This window comes from Lepidothrix coronata, unplaced genomic scaffold (assembly GCF_001604755.1).
Source record: "Lepidothrix coronata isolate B3197 unplaced genomic scaffold, Lepidothrix_coronata-1.0 Scaffold8, whole genome shotgun sequence".
Lineage (NCBI taxonomy): Eukaryota > Metazoa > Chordata > Aves > Passeriformes > Pipridae > Lepidothrix > Lepidothrix coronata.
In genome coordinates, this window is record NW_016690188.1 from 7,235,758 (window position 1) to 7,259,207 (window position 23,450).

General features: G+C 37.4%; 1 protein-coding gene across 2 annotated transcripts in view; it reads left to right on the top strand.

The window, feature by feature from the left end:
- Nucleotides 1-18,816, top strand: part of LOC108510047 (gamma-aminobutyric acid receptor subunit pi-like) — a 47,487-nt gene extending 28,671 nt beyond the window's left edge. For both annotated transcript variants that reach the window (XM_017839690.1, XM_017839698.1), the window contains 4 exons: nt 2,176-2,313; nt 11,451-11,603; nt 12,480-12,673; nt 18,204-18,816. In XM_017839690.1, the coding sequence (XP_017695179.1) occupies nt 2,176-2,313; nt 11,451-11,603; nt 12,480-12,673; nt 18,204-18,515 (797 nt within the window). In that variant the 3' untranslated portion in view covers nt 18,516-18,816. The remainder of the gene's footprint in view (nt 1-2,175; nt 2,314-11,450; nt 11,604-12,479; nt 12,674-18,203) is intronic.
- The last annotated feature ends 4,634 nt before the right edge of the window (nt 18,817-23,450 follow it).

The window sequence follows — 23,450 nt, forward strand, 5'->3', positions numbered from 1 at the left end:
TTGTATTAGGCATTATGAATGTTTAATTCCAAATTTACTATTCCTGTAATTAACCCTGTTGACATTAGCAGCTCATACTGTATCAATGATATACAGGAAAGAGAATTTTGGGCTTGAGGAACTAGTTAGAATGAAAACTCAGGGTCATGTAAAGAGAATAAAGATTACTTGTAAAAGCCAAATAACATGGCTTAAGGATTTTGTCTCTATAAACTTCTAAAACATTTTATAATTAGTAAATTATTAATCCTCTGAATAAAAACCAACTTTGCACAGAGGGAGCACTGTGCTATTTAACTTTACTGTCTATTGGGAAGGCTCTCTTCATGAAAATTTGGAATTATTATTCTCAAAGAATTTTCATTGGAAGCATCACCAAAACCTACTAGTTCAGCTAATGAAAATATTTTGGAACAAAAGCAAGACAATCTCCATTTCGAGATATGCTTGTTATTGTCCGTGTGAGCACCAAAAACTTCTCCCATCTCACACAACTTGGAAGACTGAATGTCTTGAAAAACAAAAAGGAATCTACTGTGGTTATCTCTAGTTCTTTGGACTCTATTTAAATATCTGCAGTTCGTTTATACTGAAGGGAAGTAAAATGAATCCATGTCTGGAGTCATGTCTGGAGTCATGCATAAAAACTTCTTTTATGAACCTCTTAGTTTTGACTAAGGACAATGCAAGCATTTGTTTATAGGGTACTTTTATTTTACATCTCCCAAATCTGGGAATTTTCCCAGCATGTGGTTTTAGGGAATTGAGAACTTAGTTTGGATACACATGCTTTTGACTTAGTCTTTTGACACAATGCTATTTTGGCTTTAATTGCTACATATACGATAATGTGAGCAGAGATTCCAGGTCATGATCCCTTTTCATATAAGTGCCAGTGTTAGTAAAACAAAATTTACTTTTAAAGAAGGAGTGGAGAAAGAATTTCCAGGTAAAATTGTCATTTTAATTGGTAACCAGTCCACTGTTTCCTTACAATGAAATTTCTGAACTTGGTTTTTTCCTACATGAAAGGGCTGTAAGAGATCAGTTTTGGTTTGTCATTGCAAGAAATAAAGCCAATAACTTAAAAATATTAGAAGGCGCTTTTTAAAAAAAATTTCAATACATCATTTTTTCTGTGATTCTAGAGCTTTGTTCTTTTTGCAGCATATACCCTTGTGTAATGTATTGCCTTATTGTCTCACTGTAATTTACTTACAGTTGACTGATGTCTAAAAATAATCATCTGCTCATGTTTCTGTTCCCTAAGCTTAGCTATTAACTTGCACAATATAAGTCTGTCAAATACAAGAATGATTGATCTAAGTAAGCTAAAGAAAAAGATGTTCAAATGCTCCCTGTTAACATGTAAATTACATTAACATAATCTTGAATTAATCATATACACTAGTCTGTAAAGTGTCTGCCTTTCATATAATGGGGAAAAGCTACAGAGGTATTTTAGCTATGACTGTGCTGCATATTGACAAGTGTGTGCAAAATACAGTTGCCTTCTGATAGATGATTCATCCAGCTCCTAATTACTATTTGAAGGTTAAGAGGAAACCTCCTGGGGCCCCTGAAGCATGCCACGCTGTTGAGCCTGCAGAAACATCAGCTTCTAAGCTGGTGTCCTTGGGAAGTATTCAAGCTCCTAAGCCAAAACATCATCTCAAGTGACGATTCAAGCCCAGGTCAGAGCACAGCACCAGCAATCAGCAGCTCTGCTGCTCTCCTCACCCCTTAATTTCTATGGGAATGAGGACCAAATGCACTGCACCACAAAATAACATCTTGGGATGCAAGAGAAGGCAACGTTTCATGTGTAGTGCAAATGCTGGCAGTGCTGTAATTCATAAAAGCTCCATTTCTTTAAAGCTTTTGCCTTTAGAATACCATGTGGTACTAATCTGTTTTATTAGTTTGTCATCTATCCTGAAATAAAAGATACAAAAAGACCACCTCCAAAAATGTCAGCTTTCAGCTTATAAGACTTTGCATGTTATTGGGAGTTTTGTTGTGAACAGGAATTACATTCTGCCAAAACTTGTCGTTGTTTATGTCTAACTGTACTTTCAGGCAGACAAATAAGAAACAGCTGAACCATAAGTGTGCTCAACACAAATTAATTATTGCATAAAATAAACACTCTTGTTGGCTTGTGTATCACTATAGGGGGTTATAACATCAATGATGTCATATTTTACTGGACCAGAGGAAATGATTCAGTTCGAGGTTTGGACACGCTCCGGCTGGCACAATACACAGTAGAAGACCACTTTACCTCCGTGTCTGAGGCTGTATATGAGACAGGTAAAAACAACCTTATAGCACTTTCTAGGTACAGTTTGTGATACGGCTCTGGAAACAGAGCAGCATTAAGGAACAGAGCACACTGCTTTCTGTTAGGATGACAGTTTTCATATTCTAATAATTACATTTTTGAAGCCATACTTTTCCAGACATTACAAGCAGAAATCCAGCTAATGTAAAGACTGAGAGTTTTTGAGCATTTTCTTGGAGGCTACACATTATCTAAAGGATTATAAACAAGTAGTCTACTACTTCTTCCATTTAATGTCAGGGAGAGCTCGTGTGAAAGAAGAGTTGTCTGTAAATTGAGCATCTAAATTGGAGACAGACCAGGGACCCTGGGGTACCCAGCTCAGAACAGCCACTCTGGCTTTATTAGGAAAGTCAAAAGTCTCTTCATCTATGGAAGTTCCAAGAATATGCTGGGTGCTTTAACAACTGCAGGAAGTTGAATTTCATGTCTACTGCTTGTAGGAGTTGTTCTTTATCTGTGGCAGCCTCTGCCCAGCCTGGTGGCAGCAGAGTGCAGATTGCTCAACCTGAGGTTCCTCTGCCCAGGGAAGGGCATTTCCACAGATCTGCTCTTCTGCCAGTCTTAGGAAACTGCTCTAGAAGGTTTCCTCTAACTGCAGGACTTAACCTCAGGAAAAAGTGTGTTCCTATTTATTTTCCAGAGGTTTTGAAAGGGCTTTTGGAGATTTCAAGACCTGCCAAACCTGCCTTATGCTCTTTGAGTTACCCTTAGGTCCTTCATTGCTGCTCTTCACTGTGTACTCAGTTTCTCTCTCTCTCAAGTCAGCACACACACCAAAAGGGTAATATTTAACTCAAGACACACACATCCTTCAAAACTGCAGTTTCACCAGAGGATATGTTACTAATCCGAGTCACAGAAATATAGTTTCTCTGTTCTATTATTGGGTATTTCTGCTTTAATAACACAACATGAAGAAACTTGTGATCTAAATTCAGGCTAAAAATCAAAGTTCTCTAAGTGGATAGAAAAGTAGAAATTAAATACCTACTAACAGACTCTAGGATTACAGAGTTTCTTAATACTTACATAAATGACATCTGCCTGCCTTCCTCCTTCTTACAGCTTTTGGGTAAGCAGCATCAGGTTCAATCAAAGAAGAATAATCCTAACTGCTGTTCTGCCCAGAAGGTTATTAGAACCTGTTCACCATACAGGAAAGTGGAAGAGAAAACCTGCTTAATTCCTGCCACCTTCTATCACAGAATCAAGACTCAAAAAAAAAAAAAAATAGTTTGGTTTGGTTTTGGTTGGTTGTTTTTTTGTTTTCGTTTGGTTTTGGGTTTTTTTGATTGAATAGACTAAGGCCAGTTTCCAATTAGAGTTGACCAGGTGTGATCAGACGAACTGTACTCTTTTTCCAGTAAATGATGCTGTCTTTCTCTCTTTGTGTTGGCAGGAATCATATGTATCAAGTCAAAAGCCACTTGTTTTAATTATACGTTTTAACACATGCAACTTAATTCGATTTAAATTTCTCACACCTCCTTGTTTCAGTTCTCCTGTTCAAGAAAGCCATGCTATCAAGTGCTAAGTACTACATACTGCATAAAATTAAATCTCCTAATCCTCTTAATTTTCTATTGAGTCATTCTGAATTAGGTGTTGTTTTGTACAGATTTTTTTTGGAAAGCGGTGCCTACCGTAGCCCATATTAAAAGAAAAAAGTAACCAAATTATGGAGCTATGTAGTCAATTTTGAAGTGAAAAATTATGCTTTGCATTTCCTTAATGCCATTAATAGATGAGAGTATTTCATAAATAACAATTACATTATAAATAACAGTTATTTATAACTGCTACAATTCAAAAGGCTTAAGCTAGTTATGAGAGAAGAGCTGTGTGCAGTATTTCCTAACACAGCGAAAAAAGCAATCAGGATTTGATACTCTGTGAACTTGAACAGACAGTACAGCTGCTGTGCAAGTGAAATATTGTGCAACAGTGCAAAGCCCAAGTTCACATACAGCCACTGACAGAGCCAAATTTAAAATGCAGTCAGCAAAATTCCTGCATAAGTAACTTCAATAAATTTAAGAAAAGGACACTGTGAATTAATCTTGTTTGCAGAACAGCATGTACCACATAATAGTAATCACATTATTGTAATGACATAATAGTAAGTCACTTTAAATAATGTTAGGTAGCTTGCTGGCTAGGGTTTGGTGTTGACTTTGTTTTGATACAGAACAATTTCCTTTTAGACATGGGTAAAGTAGTTGTTAGAAACACTTCCTACATGTCTGAACTATAGTCCTCATTCTGCATACACTGATACACCCTTACACTGTGTATCTTCATCAGGGGGTGCTGGGTTTTTGTTTTAGGTGTCCTGCCAACACCACCTGCACTCTCAGAGTAATAAATACTGATATAAAAAGCTTGCTTTTCTTATTGGAAAAACATAAAAGCAATGAAGGACTGTTGCAGCCTAGCTTTTTGTCTAAACAATCATAGAAATAAGGCTGGAATACACTTTAAGAATTCATTGAATCTATTCTCATGTCGCGGGGCAAGGTCATCTATATCTACAGCCTACTTCCTGACAGATGTTTCTAGGAGTAANTCAGACAAACCTCCAAAGTGCCTGCTTCACAGCCTCCCTAGATGATCTTTTTTTCCTGGTGTTTATTACACGCATATTTTCCTCATGTCTAATCTTGATCTCCCTTGCTGCATTTCAAACCCATTATGTGGATATTGTAGACAAATGCCTTGCTATTTTTCAGCGGCGCCTTCACTGTTTCAACACAGATATATATTTTTTCAGACCAACAACTCTCCTCTTTTTTAATTTATATAACCAATTTTCTAGATATCCTCTTTTTGCTATTGTTCTCCCATCAGATTTCTCATATCTTTGCTGATATGCAGCAACCAAAACTGGGTATCCTGTTCCCATCAGATGGATGGAAGGGTTTACTTAATGTGTTCCATGAACTCTGTTCCTCTTTATCCATTCTAGGTTGGTATTTGGTTTTGTAAAAAATAATCATGCATTTTTGACCTTGTTCAGCTTGTGATTCCTTCTACTTCTCTGTCTTCCTTATTGCCCTGAGACCACATATTTCCTGATCTCTGGGAATGAGTAATGCCCATCTGAGTGCAGGACTTTGTACTTGCTTTTTTTGAATTGCATCTTGTTTTACTTGGTTTTTGATAGTTCAGGTATTTTTGAGCTCTAATCCTGTTCTCCAATGTGTTAACATAACACTCGACTCTCAACAGACACTTGGTATGTCATTCTGTTCATTAGTGAGCAGTACTGGGCACAGGACAGACCCCATGTGTTCCCACTCAATAAATGCTTCTATTTTCACAGCAAGTGATAGCTAATTAATCTCAATTACCATTTTTAGTTGGAGAAAGAAGCAAAAACATAATTTAAAACTTCAGGCTAATTGGCTGTTGATAGCTTTTTTCCAGCATCTTTCCTTAAGTCTTACTCTCGCTACTGCAACCCTCTTGCTAATTCCTCAGTGGCAGCAGGAATGAAGAGGCTCAGCTTGCTCAGGTCTAGTCTAAAGCTAAGTCTTCAACCCAGAAGGCAGAGAGAGACACGTCAGACAATCAGGGCTCTCATTGCACTTCCTCACTTCAAAAACGTCAAGTCAACAAATTGCCATATTTAAAAGGTATTATTTTGGCAGAACAGAGGGAAAGAAGAGGCAGAAACATAAAGTAAGTCTTGGCTCCTTGATGCACATAGACAAGATATTTGCTCTATTAAAAAAAGAGCACAAAGGCAGCTGGCTGCTGTTCTTGTCTACAGTCACTGACAGGGTTTTGATGTCTTTCACAAATCCTGTTTTAGCCTTCTCAGGCTAGAAGCCCATCAGTTCTCATTTGGCTATGCAGTGCTGAAGCTCTGTGGTCCCCTGGCCACCACATTATCAGCTTCTCAGGGGGGAGGTCACAATTAAGCCAGTAACGAGTTGCTTTTGATTTCAGATCACTAAAATCAAAATGGATACAAACTATATATAGACTGCAAAAGTTGTATGAGAGTGCATAAATATAACGGACTCTACAAAGAGTGTATGTTCATCAGTCAGAGTCTCTTCCTCTCTAAACACAGGCACTACCTTGCTTTGTTCTACAGGCTCATCTTCAGTTTTCTATCATGAGTTGTTTTTGAGATAATTCTGCAATGTAAAACAATTTAGAAAAAAAAATTTGGTAAATGCATTGAAAAGTTGCAGTAACATAAAAACATATGGAAATGCAATGAATGAAACAGAAGGATATTAGGAGGCATTTTTTGTTAACTTCTGCAAAGTTCTTTGTAGTATATAGATACATAGAGATGGACACTTGGAAAACTTCCCAGGACATAGTTTTTCTGGGTTTTTTACAGGTAAGCTAAATGGATAAATATACCTGCCGACAAACACTACATGAAAGGGTTTGCTTCATTCTTAGGAAATTTGAATTTCAAACTTACTTTTTGTAAAGCGTTTTCATGAACATGAAACACATGTTGAGAAGCCTGGCCTGAGCTTTGATTTCCTCTAGTTCGCTTCTGAAAAGCAAGTAAGAAAAGAGATAGTTTATAAGATCTAAACTATGAAGAACAAAAAAACTGATTTTTGTCTGAGGGGGGGACAAAGGAGCTGTAATAGCATATTAACAATATGTATCGACACCCTTAGCATCCTGCAGCAGTCAGAGAATTGTATTTCAGTTGTACAACTTATTTGTTGTGTAAGAGTGGGGACATAATAATTCCTTAATGCATATGTTCATTGTAAACAAGCAATAAAAAATTATATACTGAAAACTACATTTTTAGTGTATAGTTAAGCAGTAAAATCTATTTAAAGCTTTCCTGTAGCATGCCCTTAAAAGACGCAAGAAGAGAAGAAAATGATGCATTGGTAGAATTCTACTGACGTGCTTGTGCAAGATGTACATCACACATTTTAGCAGACACCCAAGGGGTTAGCATAAATAATTCATGATAGAGAAAAGTATGCTCTTTGTGCCTGACTGCATGCCCCTGTGCAGGATACCAAAGTGCTTCTTACATAAAGAATGATGTGGAGCAGACTTTTACTGGAGTAGAGTTCAGCAAAAAGTCCACAGAAGTAGCTGTGGGGAAGATGCTCCCATCCCATAACACTTGGAGTGGAAGTTAGGAATTGCTGACAGCATTTATAGAGGATCAGTTCTTCCTTCAGGTGTCTCCATTGGGACCACCTGCTGGTGAGAGATGCTGCAGAAAAGAGCAGAGATACAGCATTCTGCCATCAGCTGGAAACAGATGCCAAAGAAAAATGGCATTATCAGAAAATGAATGACCTAGCATGACAAGGAAGCCTATTTAGATTTATATCTATTTTTCAAGCAGTGCAGCAATAGTCATTGCTGATAGAATCATCAGTGGAGATTCTATACAAAGTGTTAGATAATCAGCACTATGTATTAGAATATAATTTTAAAAGACAAAAGCCAATCTTCAAAGCCAAGTTATAAAACAGAATAAACTAGTTTTTACTGCCTTCATAAAAATCTGCCTTAGACCTGGATCTAGAGCTGCTTAGCTACTGAGAAAGAGGCTATTTGGGTATAATTTTTATGATACTGCAACTAAAGTGATCAGCTGGATCCTATTGTACTTTTTTTTGCCACCTTTTTTGTCACCTGTCACCTTTTTGTACTTTTTAGGGTACTTAGCAGAATTTATTTCTGCTCTCTAGTAAATTCCATAAAGCCCCAAAATAACTCAGTTTAATCTTCTTTTGCTGTGAGGTGACCTAAGTAGAATACCCCACCTTCTGGTGTGTTTAGCATATGTATATTGACAGTCATTTAAGTTCAGAGTCATCTGAGAAAGTGTTAAACACAGTAATTCAACACTTCGGTAAGTGCTAATGCTACGCCTTTGCTGCAGTTAGCTATCTGCACAGAGATTAATTCCATCACATTATCACATTTAAATCAGAGCAGTCTCACACTGATGTGACACTCATAATGGGTGAGAAACTTGAATGAAAAAAAATCTTTTCATTTTATTGCAATTATTTTGTTGTCAATAAGACTCAAGCAAGGAGTTAATTTGAGCTGTACTTGAGTTAACTCTAGTAAAGCCAGGACTAGGATTATATAAATCTGTTTCAATTTTGATTTGGCTGATGGCACTATAGTCTCAGCTGTGCAAGTCAAAGGCAATGAGATACTGCATTACTCTCTCATATGCAGCTCACACAACTGGAGTAGCAAATCTGTTCTTTTTAGAGATGATAACTTCTGGTACATGTGTGGTGTAGATGAAAAAAGGACTGTAATATTTCTCTATCTTCATTTTATCCCATTGCTCATTTCTTTAGCATGATAAGTATGCACTGAATACTTTTTCTTGACTACTGCTTCCTTCAGTTTATTACAGGAGGAGCTCTGATGAATTCTATATATAGATTGCTTCAAAATTTCCATTATAAAAGCTCTTCTGAACTCTTCAGAGAAATGCTGACACTATTATTATCATGTCCATGATGTGTCTTTGGATTCTGGCAAGCAGAAAACCTTAAGATTAGAATGCCTCTTCTTTGTTCCCCAAAAAGCCACTCAGCTATAAGCCATTACATTTCTATTCTCTTGTTCACACTACTTCAGAAATTTCTGGCATCGGGAGAAATAATAACATCGTAATACCCAAAGGGCTTGTCTACACTTGGAAATTGCAGTAAAGTGGCAAACTGTGACTTTCAAATTTGATATTTTGAACTAACTTCCCATGTACACACTTGGCTTTTATACTAAGGTAAATGGAGATACAGTTGTAGGGCACTACCAAGGAGACGGTATTGTTGTATGGTTACATTGGCTGTTTCAGAGTCTTCCTTCTTAAAGACAAGTTCTTCTAAGGCTGAACCACAGGAACTCCCAAGTGCCTGTGATACTCTGCAGGAAGTATAGTCCAGTCTCTTCACTCCCCTTTGCTGAGCTTGTGGCAAGACATTCTTCTCTATGGTCAGCACAGAAGCACAAAACAAGTTACTTTTGTGGAGTATCCAGTCCTCTTTCCCTAAATATGCTCTATGCTATAGCCTTTTGTTGTCCAGAATCAGTGTTTTTCCATAGCACTAGTGCTCAGTGTAGTGCAAGGATGAGTGCAGACAGAAGCAGTAATGTTGCACAGTCAACTGTATGTTTTTCACTTCCTAACTTTTGAGTGCTTTACTTTGGTCTGCTTACACTTAAAATCAGTTTTGGTGAGCAAAATGGCATTTATTGAAACAACTGCAGTGGTAAAAATCACAGCCTTGATAGAGGTACATTGGTTAATGTTCCCTGTTTCACATAAAAATGATAATAATGGCATAAAACATCTTTGTATTTCTTGCCTCATGGAGATAGTTTAAGTCTAATGTTCATCTTTGTATCCTTTCTTCTATCAGTGAGACACTTGAGGATCTTAATATACTGAACTTACAAAAAAGAACCCTAAATACAGTGCATTTTTACCTTTGAAAGGAGAAAGAACTGACTACTAGTGGACTCTTTAGTCCACTAGAGAAAAGGCAGTCAGCATGGCAGAAAACTGAAATTAGATTAATATTAGAAATTAGACATTAATTTTTAACAGAATTATTTGCTGAGAGAAATGGTGGATACTGTGTGTCTAGATATCCTAAAACTAAGTCTACATGTATGTGTGAAAGGTGGGCTCTATTCCAACCAAAATGACTGAGTTCAAAGCAGGGGATAATTGGGGAAATTTAATGGCTTGTGATTAGGGTCAGACTACATAATCTAGCAATTCTTTCTGGTTTTAAGAATTCTATGAATCCTTATTGTTCTCTTGATGCAATATATACAATTCTTTAAAAAATGAAGATTTAACCATTCATTTTCTAGTCTGGGAGCAATAATACATTCCTTGGCATCCATTACTTGCACTTCAAGATTTTCAGTGTTCTTCTTTGACTCTGTGTCTCACAGCGCACCTGAGGGATGCACGAATAGCCTGTCTGTGTGTATATTGTTGTTGCTAAAGTGAATTCACTGTTCTGTACTTCTGTCCTGACTTGCAGCACACAGCACTGGAAGCAAACATAGGTCCCAGAGAGCATAATGTTTTGTATTAAAATAGTTGAAGCCAAAGCTATCTGACTACAGAGCATTACACTCTCACTGGTATTCTGATTTTCTGTTGTTAAAATAATGTTGTAAAAATTTATTAACAATTTTGAACTTGGAACTTCAGAATAAGAAGTCCTCTGTGCTCTTTTAAATTAGTAAAAAGAAAGATTTTGCCTTCCTGAGATTCATTGAACTGGTAACAATTTCAGATCCTGTGCTTCAACACAGGCAAAATTTTGCTTGGTTATTGAGCTGGATAAAAAATTTGGGCTTTGCTTACAAGTGTACTGTCCCCTCATGAAAACCAATTCTGTATTTGACTCTGTGATCCCAAAAGTTCATCTTCTGGAAATCACTCACGTAGAAGCAAACCATTTGTGCCACAATAAGTGACACTGCTCAGAGTAACACAAACACTGTAATGCATTAATATAAAGAAAAAATAAGTAGTGAAGATACAAAGATACTGCTCGGGTTTAAGTGGAATAGAAGAGGTAGGTAAGCAGTATAAGAGCAGGTGCCCTTAATCCAGATCTTGAACAGTAGTAAGTGAAAAGAAAAGCAAAATAAATGAGATATGTGAGATAGGTAAAAGTAAGAACCCATTCTAACTTTGTGAAATTACAATTGTTACTGTGTTACTTCATATCATAGCTCATTTATTGTTATGAATAGTGACAGCCAAATACATATGTGACTTAAAATTTCCTTGTGTTATATAATGAAACATCCTTTCCATGCATTGATGGTTTTATTTTTTCCTTCGCTAATCTTCATTTAATTTCCAGTTCAAGGGACCTTTAATAAAACTCTGAATATGGTGACTGGGTGTTACGTATTTTGATTGTTAATTTTAGAGTTATTCATCTTGAATTTTTCAGCGCTGTGTTTAATTTTTTTCAAGTTTGTTTGTTAAGTTTTTACTGCACTGTAGTGCACCAAAATAATACAGGTTATTATTTCAAAGAACTTTTTATGAATTACACCTTCACAATATTTTTCCCTGCTCTTTCCACAGGACGTTACCCAAAACTAGTGTTTCACTTTGAACTCAAGAGAAACATCTTGTATTTCATATTAGAGACATATGTACCATCAATCCTACTGGTTGTGCTCTCCTGGGTATCATTTTGGATAAGCCAGTCATCAGTTCCAGCTAGAATCTGCATAGGTGAGAAGCCAATAAACCAAACCAAACCAAGAGCTGGATCATTAAGATGCTTTTTCTATTACAAGTACATGGCATCCATTTCCTAAACACTTCTGAGTTTTATGGAATAACTTTTTTGGTTTGCCCTACCTAGTATATGTGTGGATCCCCTTGAAGCCTTGCTATTCTTTAGCGAAGAAAAATGTCTTTGGGAGCTACAGGAGACTTAGAGGCAGGGGAGGCTGCTGAAAGCAAAGGAAAAAACTGTGTCATTTTGGAAATAATTTAAACATATTAAAACACATGGCATGCACAGACAGAATTGCGAGGCTTTTGTGAGGTCTAATGATACATACTAATTAACACATGAATAATAAGAGAATTATAAGAGATTAAATATAATTAATTTCAAATAAAGGATATTCTGAAAGGGAAAGAATGCAAATCAGTTTTGATCAGGCTGCAGGTGGGGTGGGAAAAACACTCCTGCAGAATAGGGTAGAAAGATTTCACATCAAATGAGGCCATTGGGCAACTACACTGAGCAAAATGATATCTGAATATTTAAAAGGAGCTTTTGCATAGATTTGCAATAATAATGTGTTAATCATAAATATACATTCCACGACACCAAAATCTCTCTCATTTTAATTTCTAGTCTTCTCAGCTTTACTAACAGTTTTCATTAGTATTTTCAAGCATTTAACTTCAGAATTTTAAGTTCATAAAAATTATAAGTTCATTGGAAAGCCTTCTTTCTAAAACATGACCCATTAAATGCTGTGGCATATTTGGAGTTTCAGAGCCAGGAAAAACTCTCTTGTAGTAGGGCCCTTGCAGTGGAGGCCTTCATTTTTATGCATGTTATATTAGAATATATATTTTTGCGTTCCACAGGTGTTACCACAGTCCTTACAATGACAACACTGATGATGGGAGCCAGGACTTCACTCCCAAATGCTAATTGCTTTATTAAGGCAATTGATGTGTACCTCGGTATCTGCTTCAGCTTCATCTTTGGAGCACTGTTAGAGTATGCTGTGACTCATTTCTGCACTCTGCATCAACTCAGTTCAAAGGAACTTCCAATGGTATTTTAATTCTTTGGTTATTGTTCTATAAACTAGAATTAAATTATACCTGGTAAAGAGAATTAATTCCCTTAGCACTAATAGTAAATGTATTTAAGGAAGTTTCTTTTTTAGAATTAGGAGAGGAAAATAAAATAATCTTGAGAAAAAGAAAAATATTTGTATACCTGGATCTTATTTGGAAGAGATCAAGCAAACTGAGGCACCCTTCCATAATGATTCTCTCTTTAGGCATGGCCTTTATGGCCATTTATCAAACAATATGCTAGACATACCACAAAAATCATAGACATTTGTTGTCTTCCAGGCAAAAGCATATAGTTACTTACGGTTCAAAAACTCGACTGAGCTTGATGACTTGACCTGATTACAAAATGGAAAAAAAGAAAAGAGTTTATCACATTGCGTTTATGAAACCTTCATGTGCATGGAACACGAGTCAGTCTCCTAGCAGACAGCTTCACATCCTGGATGTATCAGATCCCTATTGCCTTCTGTTCACATCTTCTCTTTCAACAGCTGCAGCTGAAGCTCAGACTGGGATTCACTTTCTCTTCTGCATCGTTATTATAACAGTGCTTTTTGCTGCTCTAATGAGTTTCTCACAACTCTGAAATACTGTGAAATATACTTAAAATAGAAATGGATGAAATCAGCATAGGCATTTTTCACTCTGGTGGTTGTCGTCATGCTGAAATAATCAGGACAGGTTCATGAGGTTTTGTCACATCTTCCATCTCCAGTGTATAGCACTGCTTTCATAAGCAATGAAAAAGAAATCACAAGGAAGCTGGAAGATGATTGTCTTGCAGCTTTTAATTATGGAACTGAATCTAATATGCATGAAAGAAAAGAAAATTTTAAGCAGCTTATGAAATTTCTGGATTAACTGAAACATGTAAAACATGAAAAATGAGAATAATGGGAAAAAAACGCAGAAGGAGGTTTGGTTGAGTGCTGTAGGGTTAAAGGGCCAGAAGAAGAAAGTTTGTCAACTGTTTAAGCCAGACTAGAACAGAGCATCACAAATGCCTAAGCAAAGCCCCTCAATAGACTCAAGGAACAGGATATTGAGTTGAAGAGGAGGAGCTTCAAAGCAGTGAAGATCAGCCAATATGTCTAGATAGTTCATCAATTAATATGTGATTTTGGGTGTTTGGATGAGAGATAAGTCCTGTAAATATACAGGAATATGTTCAAAGCTGTCATTAGGTCTAGGTACGTGGAGGAACACTGCAAAATGGACACAAAGCTGAACCACCCAGTGGGTTTTATGAGATAACATCTATCAGGGGATTGTCTGCAAATGGGCAAACACTCATTTTGAATGAGGATTTGAGTGGAAAGCCTGAAAGTAATTTTTCTTGGCAAGGTAACATCAGTGACAATTCCCTCAGAGCATATCCATCTTGTGAAGTAAGTGGCTGTCATTTTGCTCTTAGAGCAGGGAAAAAAAGAGAAAGCTTATTGGAGGTTTGGGTAAGAAAGTAAAGTGTTTCAGTGCTTGGATGATTAAGCATCTTTGGATCTATGAAGGGCACTCATGACTGCCCTTGCCTTCACCTGCCCGTGTCAGATTTGCTTTCATCTGGAACACATACTAGTGCTTGCAAATGGTGTGGACATGGAAACTCATAGACTTCAAAGATGTGCATGGAAGTGGAGGTACAGCCTTAAAATGAGGAAGGGAGAAAGACTTATGGTAAAGTTTTGTGATGGACTTAATGACCAAAGGGAATAGTCTTTCACTTTAGGAGTGTTTCCAGCTTCGCATCAGAAGTTTTTTTCCAGTTTTTCTGCTGTGCATCAGAAGTGAACAAGCCATCCAAAATCACTTCTTGCCCACACAAAGATAAAAATATAAGGGAAAGGGCAGTTTTTTGCTCCTAGATCAAGACTCTGTAGAATAGGGAAAATGCCTGTCATGTCCTTTTCCTAATGTAGCCAAGGACAAGCACTGAGCAGGGTGTCATGGAGAGCACACCTGACCTGTATTTCTCATTGTAAAAAACAGAACATCACAAGGACAGAAGTACCAGCTAAAATTTCGTGTCACTGTCTAGGAGGTACTTAGCAATTTATGTGTGAGTATCGTCACTGTAAATGTGTTGTCCTCATTATCGTTAGGTTAATTGGAAATCTCACTTCCTATTTTGTTATTCCCATATGTGAGCTGATAGAAAATTTGCATTCAGAATTATGTAAATAAATGTAGGAGGAGAAATGAAAATGTCACCCTCTCTCTTGTATAGGAATTAGTTGTACTCGCTTGCTTCCACTTTGCTCTTTAAAGCAGGTGGGCACTGGCATATCAAATCCTTCTGAAGCCCTTGGGATCTTCAATTTGTAATATAAACTGGTGAAAGAGCTCATCACATCCATGCTCTTGCAGTGTCTCACACCATGTGAACCAGGACCCACAGAGACAGCTTCAGAGCTAATGGCAAAAGCAGAGGAACCACCTGCTGCAAGGAAGGTCAGGCAGAATGTGCCATTCACATCAGCTCCGTAACAACAGGCTGCTTAAATGGAGAGTTTGCCCCTCCCAAGTTTCTTCTGTTTTGTACAAAATTGTGAGTTGTACCCTCTATAAAGAAGAGGATCCCATCTTGGACTTCCTCTGTCTTTCACTTAAATCTCTATGTTTTAGGCAGAATGGAGAACAGTTTGAAAACTGAAAATAAGGGTACAAGGGTGCTGTTCAGCCTACCTGGCATTTCTGTGCAAGCATCGTCCAGTCTTTATGAGCACTGCATAAACTCCAGGTGTGCAACAGTCTAGGTTGAAATATTTTTAATCTTGAGCAGCTTTTTTATCCACTGGAAGTGACAACTTTCCTCAATTCTGTTGGCTTTTGGATGTCAGCAAACACTTCAGTTAGTATGAACAGGAGCCACAGTAGCAGGTGCCATATACAGTGCTTTTCTGGTGGTGTACAGCACCTTTCCTGGATATTGCTGATTTGGTGTCTAAATAGAGCCTTTCTTAGTGCCAACTGCTATTTCCTCATAGCTGGAATCCAGAAAAAATCCAAGTATATAAAATTAGAGCCACATTTGGACACTCACAACACTTTTTTTTTTTATGTATACTGTAAGCCAGCCTAGTCTTTCATGATGCTCAGTTCTCCATAACAATTTGGAAAAGTCCCTCAACAGTCCCACTTTATAAGACTGCAGCTTTTTATGAACTAGCAGTTTTTATGGTTCTCCTCTAGACTAGCTTTCTCCTTTTCAAGCAATGTAATACAGCACTTTTCTGTAAACTCTTCTGTTTTGCGAGAGCCCTGCCTTGTTACACTGCAAATAGAATCCAGTACATGTACCCTGCATGCAGTATTTTCTGCTTAAGTGAGAACTGCCTCTTGGGGAGTAGAAAGGAACCAAGAACAGCCAAATAATGTATCAGCCTCCTGCGAGTTGCTAACATGCGATTGTGTGAAAGGAAAAATGGCACGTGCGCAAAGTCCCGTTAATGCTCTGAAGTAAAACTAATTCTGAACAACTTATTACCAGCCTTACCTAGGAGAAAAATAGACTCTTACACTGAGCAATGCCCCAAATCCTGCCAGTTTTGAAGTACAGATGTTGTTTTGCTTCCCCCCCCCCTTTCTAAAATATGAGAACAGGGGAAAAAAGTCAGGACTCTTCTGTCAGGTTCCTTTATTTTATTAACTTTTGATGTGCTGAGTGCATTCATTAGGCCGTTGCTCTGGTGCCTCGTTTCAAGTGCCAGGCACTGCTGACAAAGGCTCCTCTGCCATCCCCAGCACTCCCCTCAGCTGCCTGAACTTTCTGAAGCAGAAGAGAGGTATTTATAGCAGAGTCAGGCCCCAAGTAAAACTCGAGGTTTGAGTTTTAGTACTACCCTGGGGATTGTTTAAGGTTCAGACTGGAATTTTATGGATTGATCCTCTTAATGCTTTATAGGCAGATTTTTATCCTGGCCTTTGGTTTCAAAATTCACACAAAGGTGCAGAAGGCTGGATGGGGGATGAGCAAGATTTTTTGGTCAGAGTATTTTTAGGATGATGTGTTGAGCTACATTTATTTCTCACAAATAAAATATACCAGATTTTTTTTTTTTTTTGCTTGAAAGTGAAAAGCAGTAATAATCCCTTTTTTTGTTCTGCTTCACCGATTCCCAGCAGTTTGAGGACAGACTCCACATTAATTTTCAAGGGTGTCACTAATTTTAGATGAAGAAAGACTCAAGGACTGTGCCATCTACATGTACCCTGGGCAGAAGAGCAATTCTGCTTTGGCATGGAGATCACTTATGTGGCTTAATGAGCTTTCTTTGACTTTAATAGCTCGGATATTTCTAAATGAGCTTTTTGTCTGGCTGCACATAAGGCTGTACATTTTAACCTTTACAAAGTTTGACCTTGTGGAATCTGTTTCTTCTCATGATCCAAATGGAGAAAAGCAAATTGGTCAGAGGAAAGAGATTCTGCATTCTACATTTCACAAATAAATTTTTTAGACTTTTCTTGCTTTTTTGCCACTCACTGATTTGGAAGACCATACAATTATCAGGAGAAAATTAAAATTATGTGTATGCCTACCTGAATTAAAATGACCCCTTCTCCAAGTATACATAATAAGGTTCAGTTTAGATACAAAATTGGAGCCCATCTTTGTAGCTTGGATCTGCTGGTGTCTCTGCAACATCCCATACCAAACTAAATACCCCAGGTCTTTCAAGGAAGTTTTAGAGCTGAAGCTGCAGCTGATGTCTAATCCCATGTCCTCTGAGTCAGTAACAGAAAACCCGCTGACATCAAAGGGTGAAGATTTCATACATGAACTTTATGGCTCTTAGCCATTTCTAATCAAAGAAACAAAACCCACCAGAAGGCTTATACAACATTCTCCAAAGACCTGTCTTGATGCAGTGAAGCACAGAAAAATATGTTTAACCCTAGCATAATTTTGAACTTAAACCATGAGTTTCAGGACTTGAAAGAAAGTAGCACTAACTATTTAGTTTTAAATTAGCTATGGAGCTTGTCCCTCTTTATTTTATTTCATTTTTTAAAAAATAACTTTTATCACAAAGCACTGGAATTGAGTAGCGAATTGCACAGAAGGAGAGTGTCTTTTATCCTGGGGTGCTTGATTTGGGGGGCAACTAGCTTGACTAGCTAGTCTGGAAGCTCCCCAACCTTCTCCATCTCCAGACTGGGGCTTTGCTTTATCCACTTTCTAGGTACTAACTTTTGCCAGTATTTGCCCTGAGCAGAAGACAACTTGCTGTCATGCCTTTCATGAGTTTGCTGCTGTCTTGAGTAAAGTTAGTGGGCCATATTTGAATCCAACTTTTCTTGATGATGTTTAAGTCAGTGTTTTTTCCACAAATGGAGGCTTTGAAAGCTGAAGGGAGCTGTCTGGTGCACGTAGGTGCTCGCCCTTGAAGTCAAGGAGTGAGATAGAGGAGGAGCTGAAAGAAAAATGCCATTTGCTGCAGCTCTAAAGTCAATAGGTGATGAAACATGCACTTAAGTACCTGCTGTTTGGTTTCCTTTCAGGATGATGATGAAGATGATGAAGAAGGCAAGAACAGAGCCCTGGCAGCAATCACTAACAATTGCAGTGCCCCTGACAATACGAATAAGATCAATTCAAACAAGAGCAACCAAACCAGCATCAATAGAAAAAGTGAGAGAAGTAAACACAGTGTGTGTAGTTCACCAATGTCAATAATGAAAAGACTTTTCTGTATCTTTGATTGCTTCCATGTTAAAAATCCTTACCACATAGACAACTATGCCCGATTTTCTTTTCCATTATCATTCATCATAATTAATGTACTTTACTGGGTATACTATTTGTATTTCTAAATATTCTATGGTGTAAAATTGGTTTAAAGTTTAGGAAGTGGATATGGGAGGGGAAGTTGCAAAGAATAGAGAAGTTGTATTTGGATAAAAGAATATGAAAGGACTTCTTTCATGGCATCTTTTTAAGGGTGTCTACAAAATTTCTTGTTAACTCACTTTTCTGCTGTTAGATGTCTGTCATCCAAAACTGACTTTCCTATTACCATGCATGTCACATATTAAACTACTTATCAAAGACCAGTAAGTCCTTTTTTAATATTTAATGGTCAAATCTGTGGGATAAGAGTTATACTTGTTTCTGAACTGCATTGAATAAATGTAAAAATAGAACCAATGAAGTTTTCCTGCTATGCTTTCCATATTCAATTCCTTGTAGATTTGTCAATAATGCATAAATTTTCCATATTACATAAGGAAACTTATAATTGCAGATCAAAGTGTTTTTTCTACACAGCAAGAAACAGTTTTGAAAGCATGGGCTACCAACACAAACCAAGCAATCTATTCATCTTTGTAAGGTCACAAAGATGTCTTGAGACTCTTCTACATCTTTAGACGGAGCTCCCATAGGCATCAGTGGCTTTTCTGAGTAAGTGCAGGGCAGACTACAAAAATGGACTGGGGCCAAAAGGTTTACATCCAGAGAGTTGTATTCCCCTGAGTGAGGACATACTTAGTAGATGTTCGCCAAGCCATCATGGACTATGGCCCTTCATCCTGACATCTGTACCATGCTCAGTCACAACTGCCTGGGTAACTATTATGCAGAGGAACAATTTGATGTGCTTAATTTTCAGCTTAGCAAATTCCTCTTGACTCACTTGCCATTAAAAATTTTCACAGAAAGGTGAAAAAGCTTCTTGAATAGAAAACTCTGGATATGCAATAGCTCTTGATGAAATAGGAAAAGTTTTACACAGATGAAATTATGACTCACATGAGAGGATGGTTACACTTGATGAAAAACCATAACAGTCTTTACAAGTGGTTACTTCACTGATAGATATTACAAAAGTTATTGGTATGGCAGCCTGTTTCTTATACTGCAGTATGTAAGTTTAAAAGCACTTACTTTTATATCTTTCTCCTGACCATACTATATGTGTCAGTTGCATATATATGTATAAACCTGTATATGTGCTTTTATACTCTCTGTATCTTGGCATTTGTGATGATGCACAGAAATGCGTTAGAAAGCTCCCCTAACAGTCTTTGATACACCTTTTCACCAGTGTGCTGCCTGTGCAGAACACCATTACATAAGAAGCGAGAAAGTGAAAAATAGCAGTGCGGGTTGGACTTGCCCTTGCTCACATCTAAATCCATAAAAATGATTGCACACTGGCAGACAATTATTAGGTCACTAAAATTCCCTCAGTGGTTTTATTTTCTAAATGGGTTGACTACTGAAAATTTGTTTCTCTGCTGTTATGAGTAATGCCTTTTGTAAGGCTTATTGATGCAATGCGACTTCAAGAACAGTCTAGTGGCTCTTGGTACCTTGTGGGTCTTCTGACTTTCATATAAAACCAAATACATTCAAGAAATCAAACCAAGACTGCCTGTGTTAATGAGCAGCCAAAAAAGCAATCTATTCTTTTTTTATTTAACGTTCTGCTGTTACATGTTTATGCTTAAACCCTTTATTCAGGAACAGATTGTATGACATTTTTTCTTGGAAATGAGACGTGAAACTGGACCCTCAGATCTCTTTCCAGTTTTTTCTCCCATAAAATTCACAGAAGGCAAATGGTAAAGCTCTGTACTTAGTTTCTTAAATTAGAAGTTTGCATTATTCCTGAATCTTTTCAAATAGTTATGCACATCTTGCAAGTTACCTGTCGTGTTAACACTAAATTTGAGATTTACATTTACTACAAGCGTAAAGTAAGCATTTAGAGTTTTGTAGCTTCCAATTAATTTGGAGATAATTCACCTTATATATTATTTTAGAAAGCTGTTGAAGCTCTGGGCAGCTTTATTTACAGTGCATTAACTGATAACAGGGCCTGTTTTCCCACCAATGTGCTAATTGTAAGCAGATTTAGGTGCTGAATTCCCCATATTTTCATGAATGGACTGCACAGACAGATTATTTATTACTCTGCTTTGCACAATTCTGCATTAATTACTAATTTCAAAAACAAAACTTGTTTTGGCATGAATTTGTTGTAAAAGATGTCCCCAACAGATTTTCAATGTGATATATGAAGAATGAAGAATAACATTTAAATTATCCTATTCAAACATAGTTTCTGTCCTTAGAAACTAACAAATTCCTTGGAATTAGCTGGAAAGGTTCCTCTAAGTGGAATTCATGAACAATGCACTGAAGGTTACAACTCAGAGGTAAATTAGAGATGAAGTCTCTTTCACTGCTAAGAGCCAGGGCCAAAGTTGAGGCTGAGGCAATGACAATGGCTTTGGCTTCATACCTGATGAAAAGGGGAAAGACTGGACTTTCTGCAACCATTTTTTGGTTGATAGTTGTGTTTGATTTTAATGTTTTCTAATCAGAGACCTTCTCAGATTCATAATTCAGAAATGTCCTCTCATTTTTTGAGATCACTTGAGGCAGATGTACAATGAATGAGGGACCTGAAGCAGGTGAAGGGGGTTAGCAACGGGAGCTGATGATGCGTCTTCATGTGGTTTACTTTGCTGTTAGCAGGAGGTGCCCTGCTTTCGACATATCTGAAGGCAGCAGCCAGCCCAAGCAATACATTTCCTTCCTCTGTGGAATACCTGCAAGCCTGGTCTTTTTTTTTTTATTCAACAGCCATCTCACAGGTGTTTAAGCATTGTGCAGACTAGAAACACATCTCTGACCTTAATAAGTTCTTTGATATTATTTTCTTTCTTAATGGAAAAGTGTTATTAAAATAAAACCCTACGCTGAGATATTAATCAAATATAACATTATTTTTTTGAGATTTTAGACATGTGAAGGTATTAATCCTTGCTGTATTTCAATTTCAGCAATTATCTGGTGTTTTTCTGGTTCAGTTATGTCATAGGTAAGTATCTCATGCAACCTACTTACTATTACCCTACTTATAGTTGGGATATTTTGAGTGTGTTTGAAATACTCCACCTAAATCAAGAGGGTAACACTAAGGAAGATGATATTTTAGAACAGGCATTCATTAACACTCTCAGAAACTAAGAAGGCATTTTAAATCACCATTAGATAATTTCCTTTAAAATGTAAACAACTAAATATCCCATCTGAATACAGTAGTCAGCACATTTGGCAAGCATAAGATAAGGGCATCCATCTGTTGATCTGAGTACCCATTTTCAGCACAGTGGCCTTGTTTATAACAGTGCTGCAGTAACTTAAACAGCTCCCTTTCCTGCTTTGTCTCTTCGTTTTTTGTGCTAATTATTTTAAGGGGACTGTTATGCCTTTTGGCATGGGAAAACATATTAAAAAAAAAAAAAAGATGTCTCACATTGTTACCCTGCAATTCAAAATGAAATTACCAAAAAGATTAAGATTAAAGAAAACCTACATAACAGTAAAGCTGATGACAGAAGAACAGAAGAAGAAGCAGAAAGAGGTGAATCTTCTTTCAACTCTTGCCAGTGCTGTGGTGCAGCAGAGTGCTTGGAACGTCTCTACCAGTGCAACCTGAGGAGGTTCAGGGGAACTGGCTCTGCTGGTACAATTCACTTCATGCAGCGGTAGATGGAGCTCATTAACTGCTCTTCATCATTGAATGAGCAAATGTAAATGGCAAATGCTAGTTAAGGAGGACTCTAGGGAAAAGCTATTACAAGCTGACATTCATACTATGGTAACTAGGTCATGTTTGTAGTGACAGATTCATTAAGATCAGGCAAAACAGCATTATCAGGTGGACTACTTTTTACACTAAAGTTCAGGCTTCTCAGACCCTGACTGTTGTTTCCAGCATTTTAGCCACTGAAATCATTAACATATTTTGCCAGTTCACAAAGTAACTTCATTACTACAATACCTTGTGTTTTAAGCATAAATTTTCTATCCTTGTGTCAAGGTTTTCTCCTGAAGATTATAATATTTCAAATAAAAGTATTACAGTACCTCAGTATTTCAAGGCAGGCAGAATAGTGGCTGTACCAACAGTTTTCCTATAAATTTTTATGAATCCTAAATAAGTGTTCCCAGCTAATTCACTGGCACACTGCTAACAGTTGTCACAAAGATTAAATTAATTTTAAAAGTCAGTTTAAATCATTTGGAAAAGTTTCCCTTGAAAGAGGGTTTGTTGAAATGGTGAGAAACTGAGCTGTGAGAGTTTTCTGGGCTGGTTAGTGCAAGAACAAGCTATCTCAACCCCAGAGAGGAAAACTGGAGTGGATGCTGCTCACTGCAGAGAAGTGGGTGCTTGACAGAGCTTAAGCAGATAAGCTCAACTCTGTAATGGATTTGCCATCACTCATTATACAACTTTATAATTAAAACCAGGGGCCCACTTTAATAATATTGCCAAGTTCAGCTTTTCATCACTTTCCATCTGGAGACATCTTTCTTACTCAGTCCCACCTGACTGTCAAACTTTCACTCCTCAGAAAGAGAAGGATAAGGGGGCATTTGGGGGCATTTCAACCTCTTGATGTGAGTTTACTCATGTAATTTGAGTTCTGGGTTTCTTTCCAGACTGGAATGGACCCTATTTTCCTATTCCAGATCAAACACAGCCAAAACTTCAGAAGACAAAAAACCCAGTAAGATTTTAGCGTCATCGCATGTGCACATGAACCATAACCCTGATTCATTTTGAAACTCTGCTCTGAATTTAAGTTTAACCAAGATTTAATCACTGGATAATTTGGATAACACTGGACAATCTGTATTAACACACAAGCAGCTGCACCACTGTTGTTTCCCTTGCTATAGCAGGTAACTTTGGAACCTAGACAGTAAAAATATTTGATGACAGGATTATT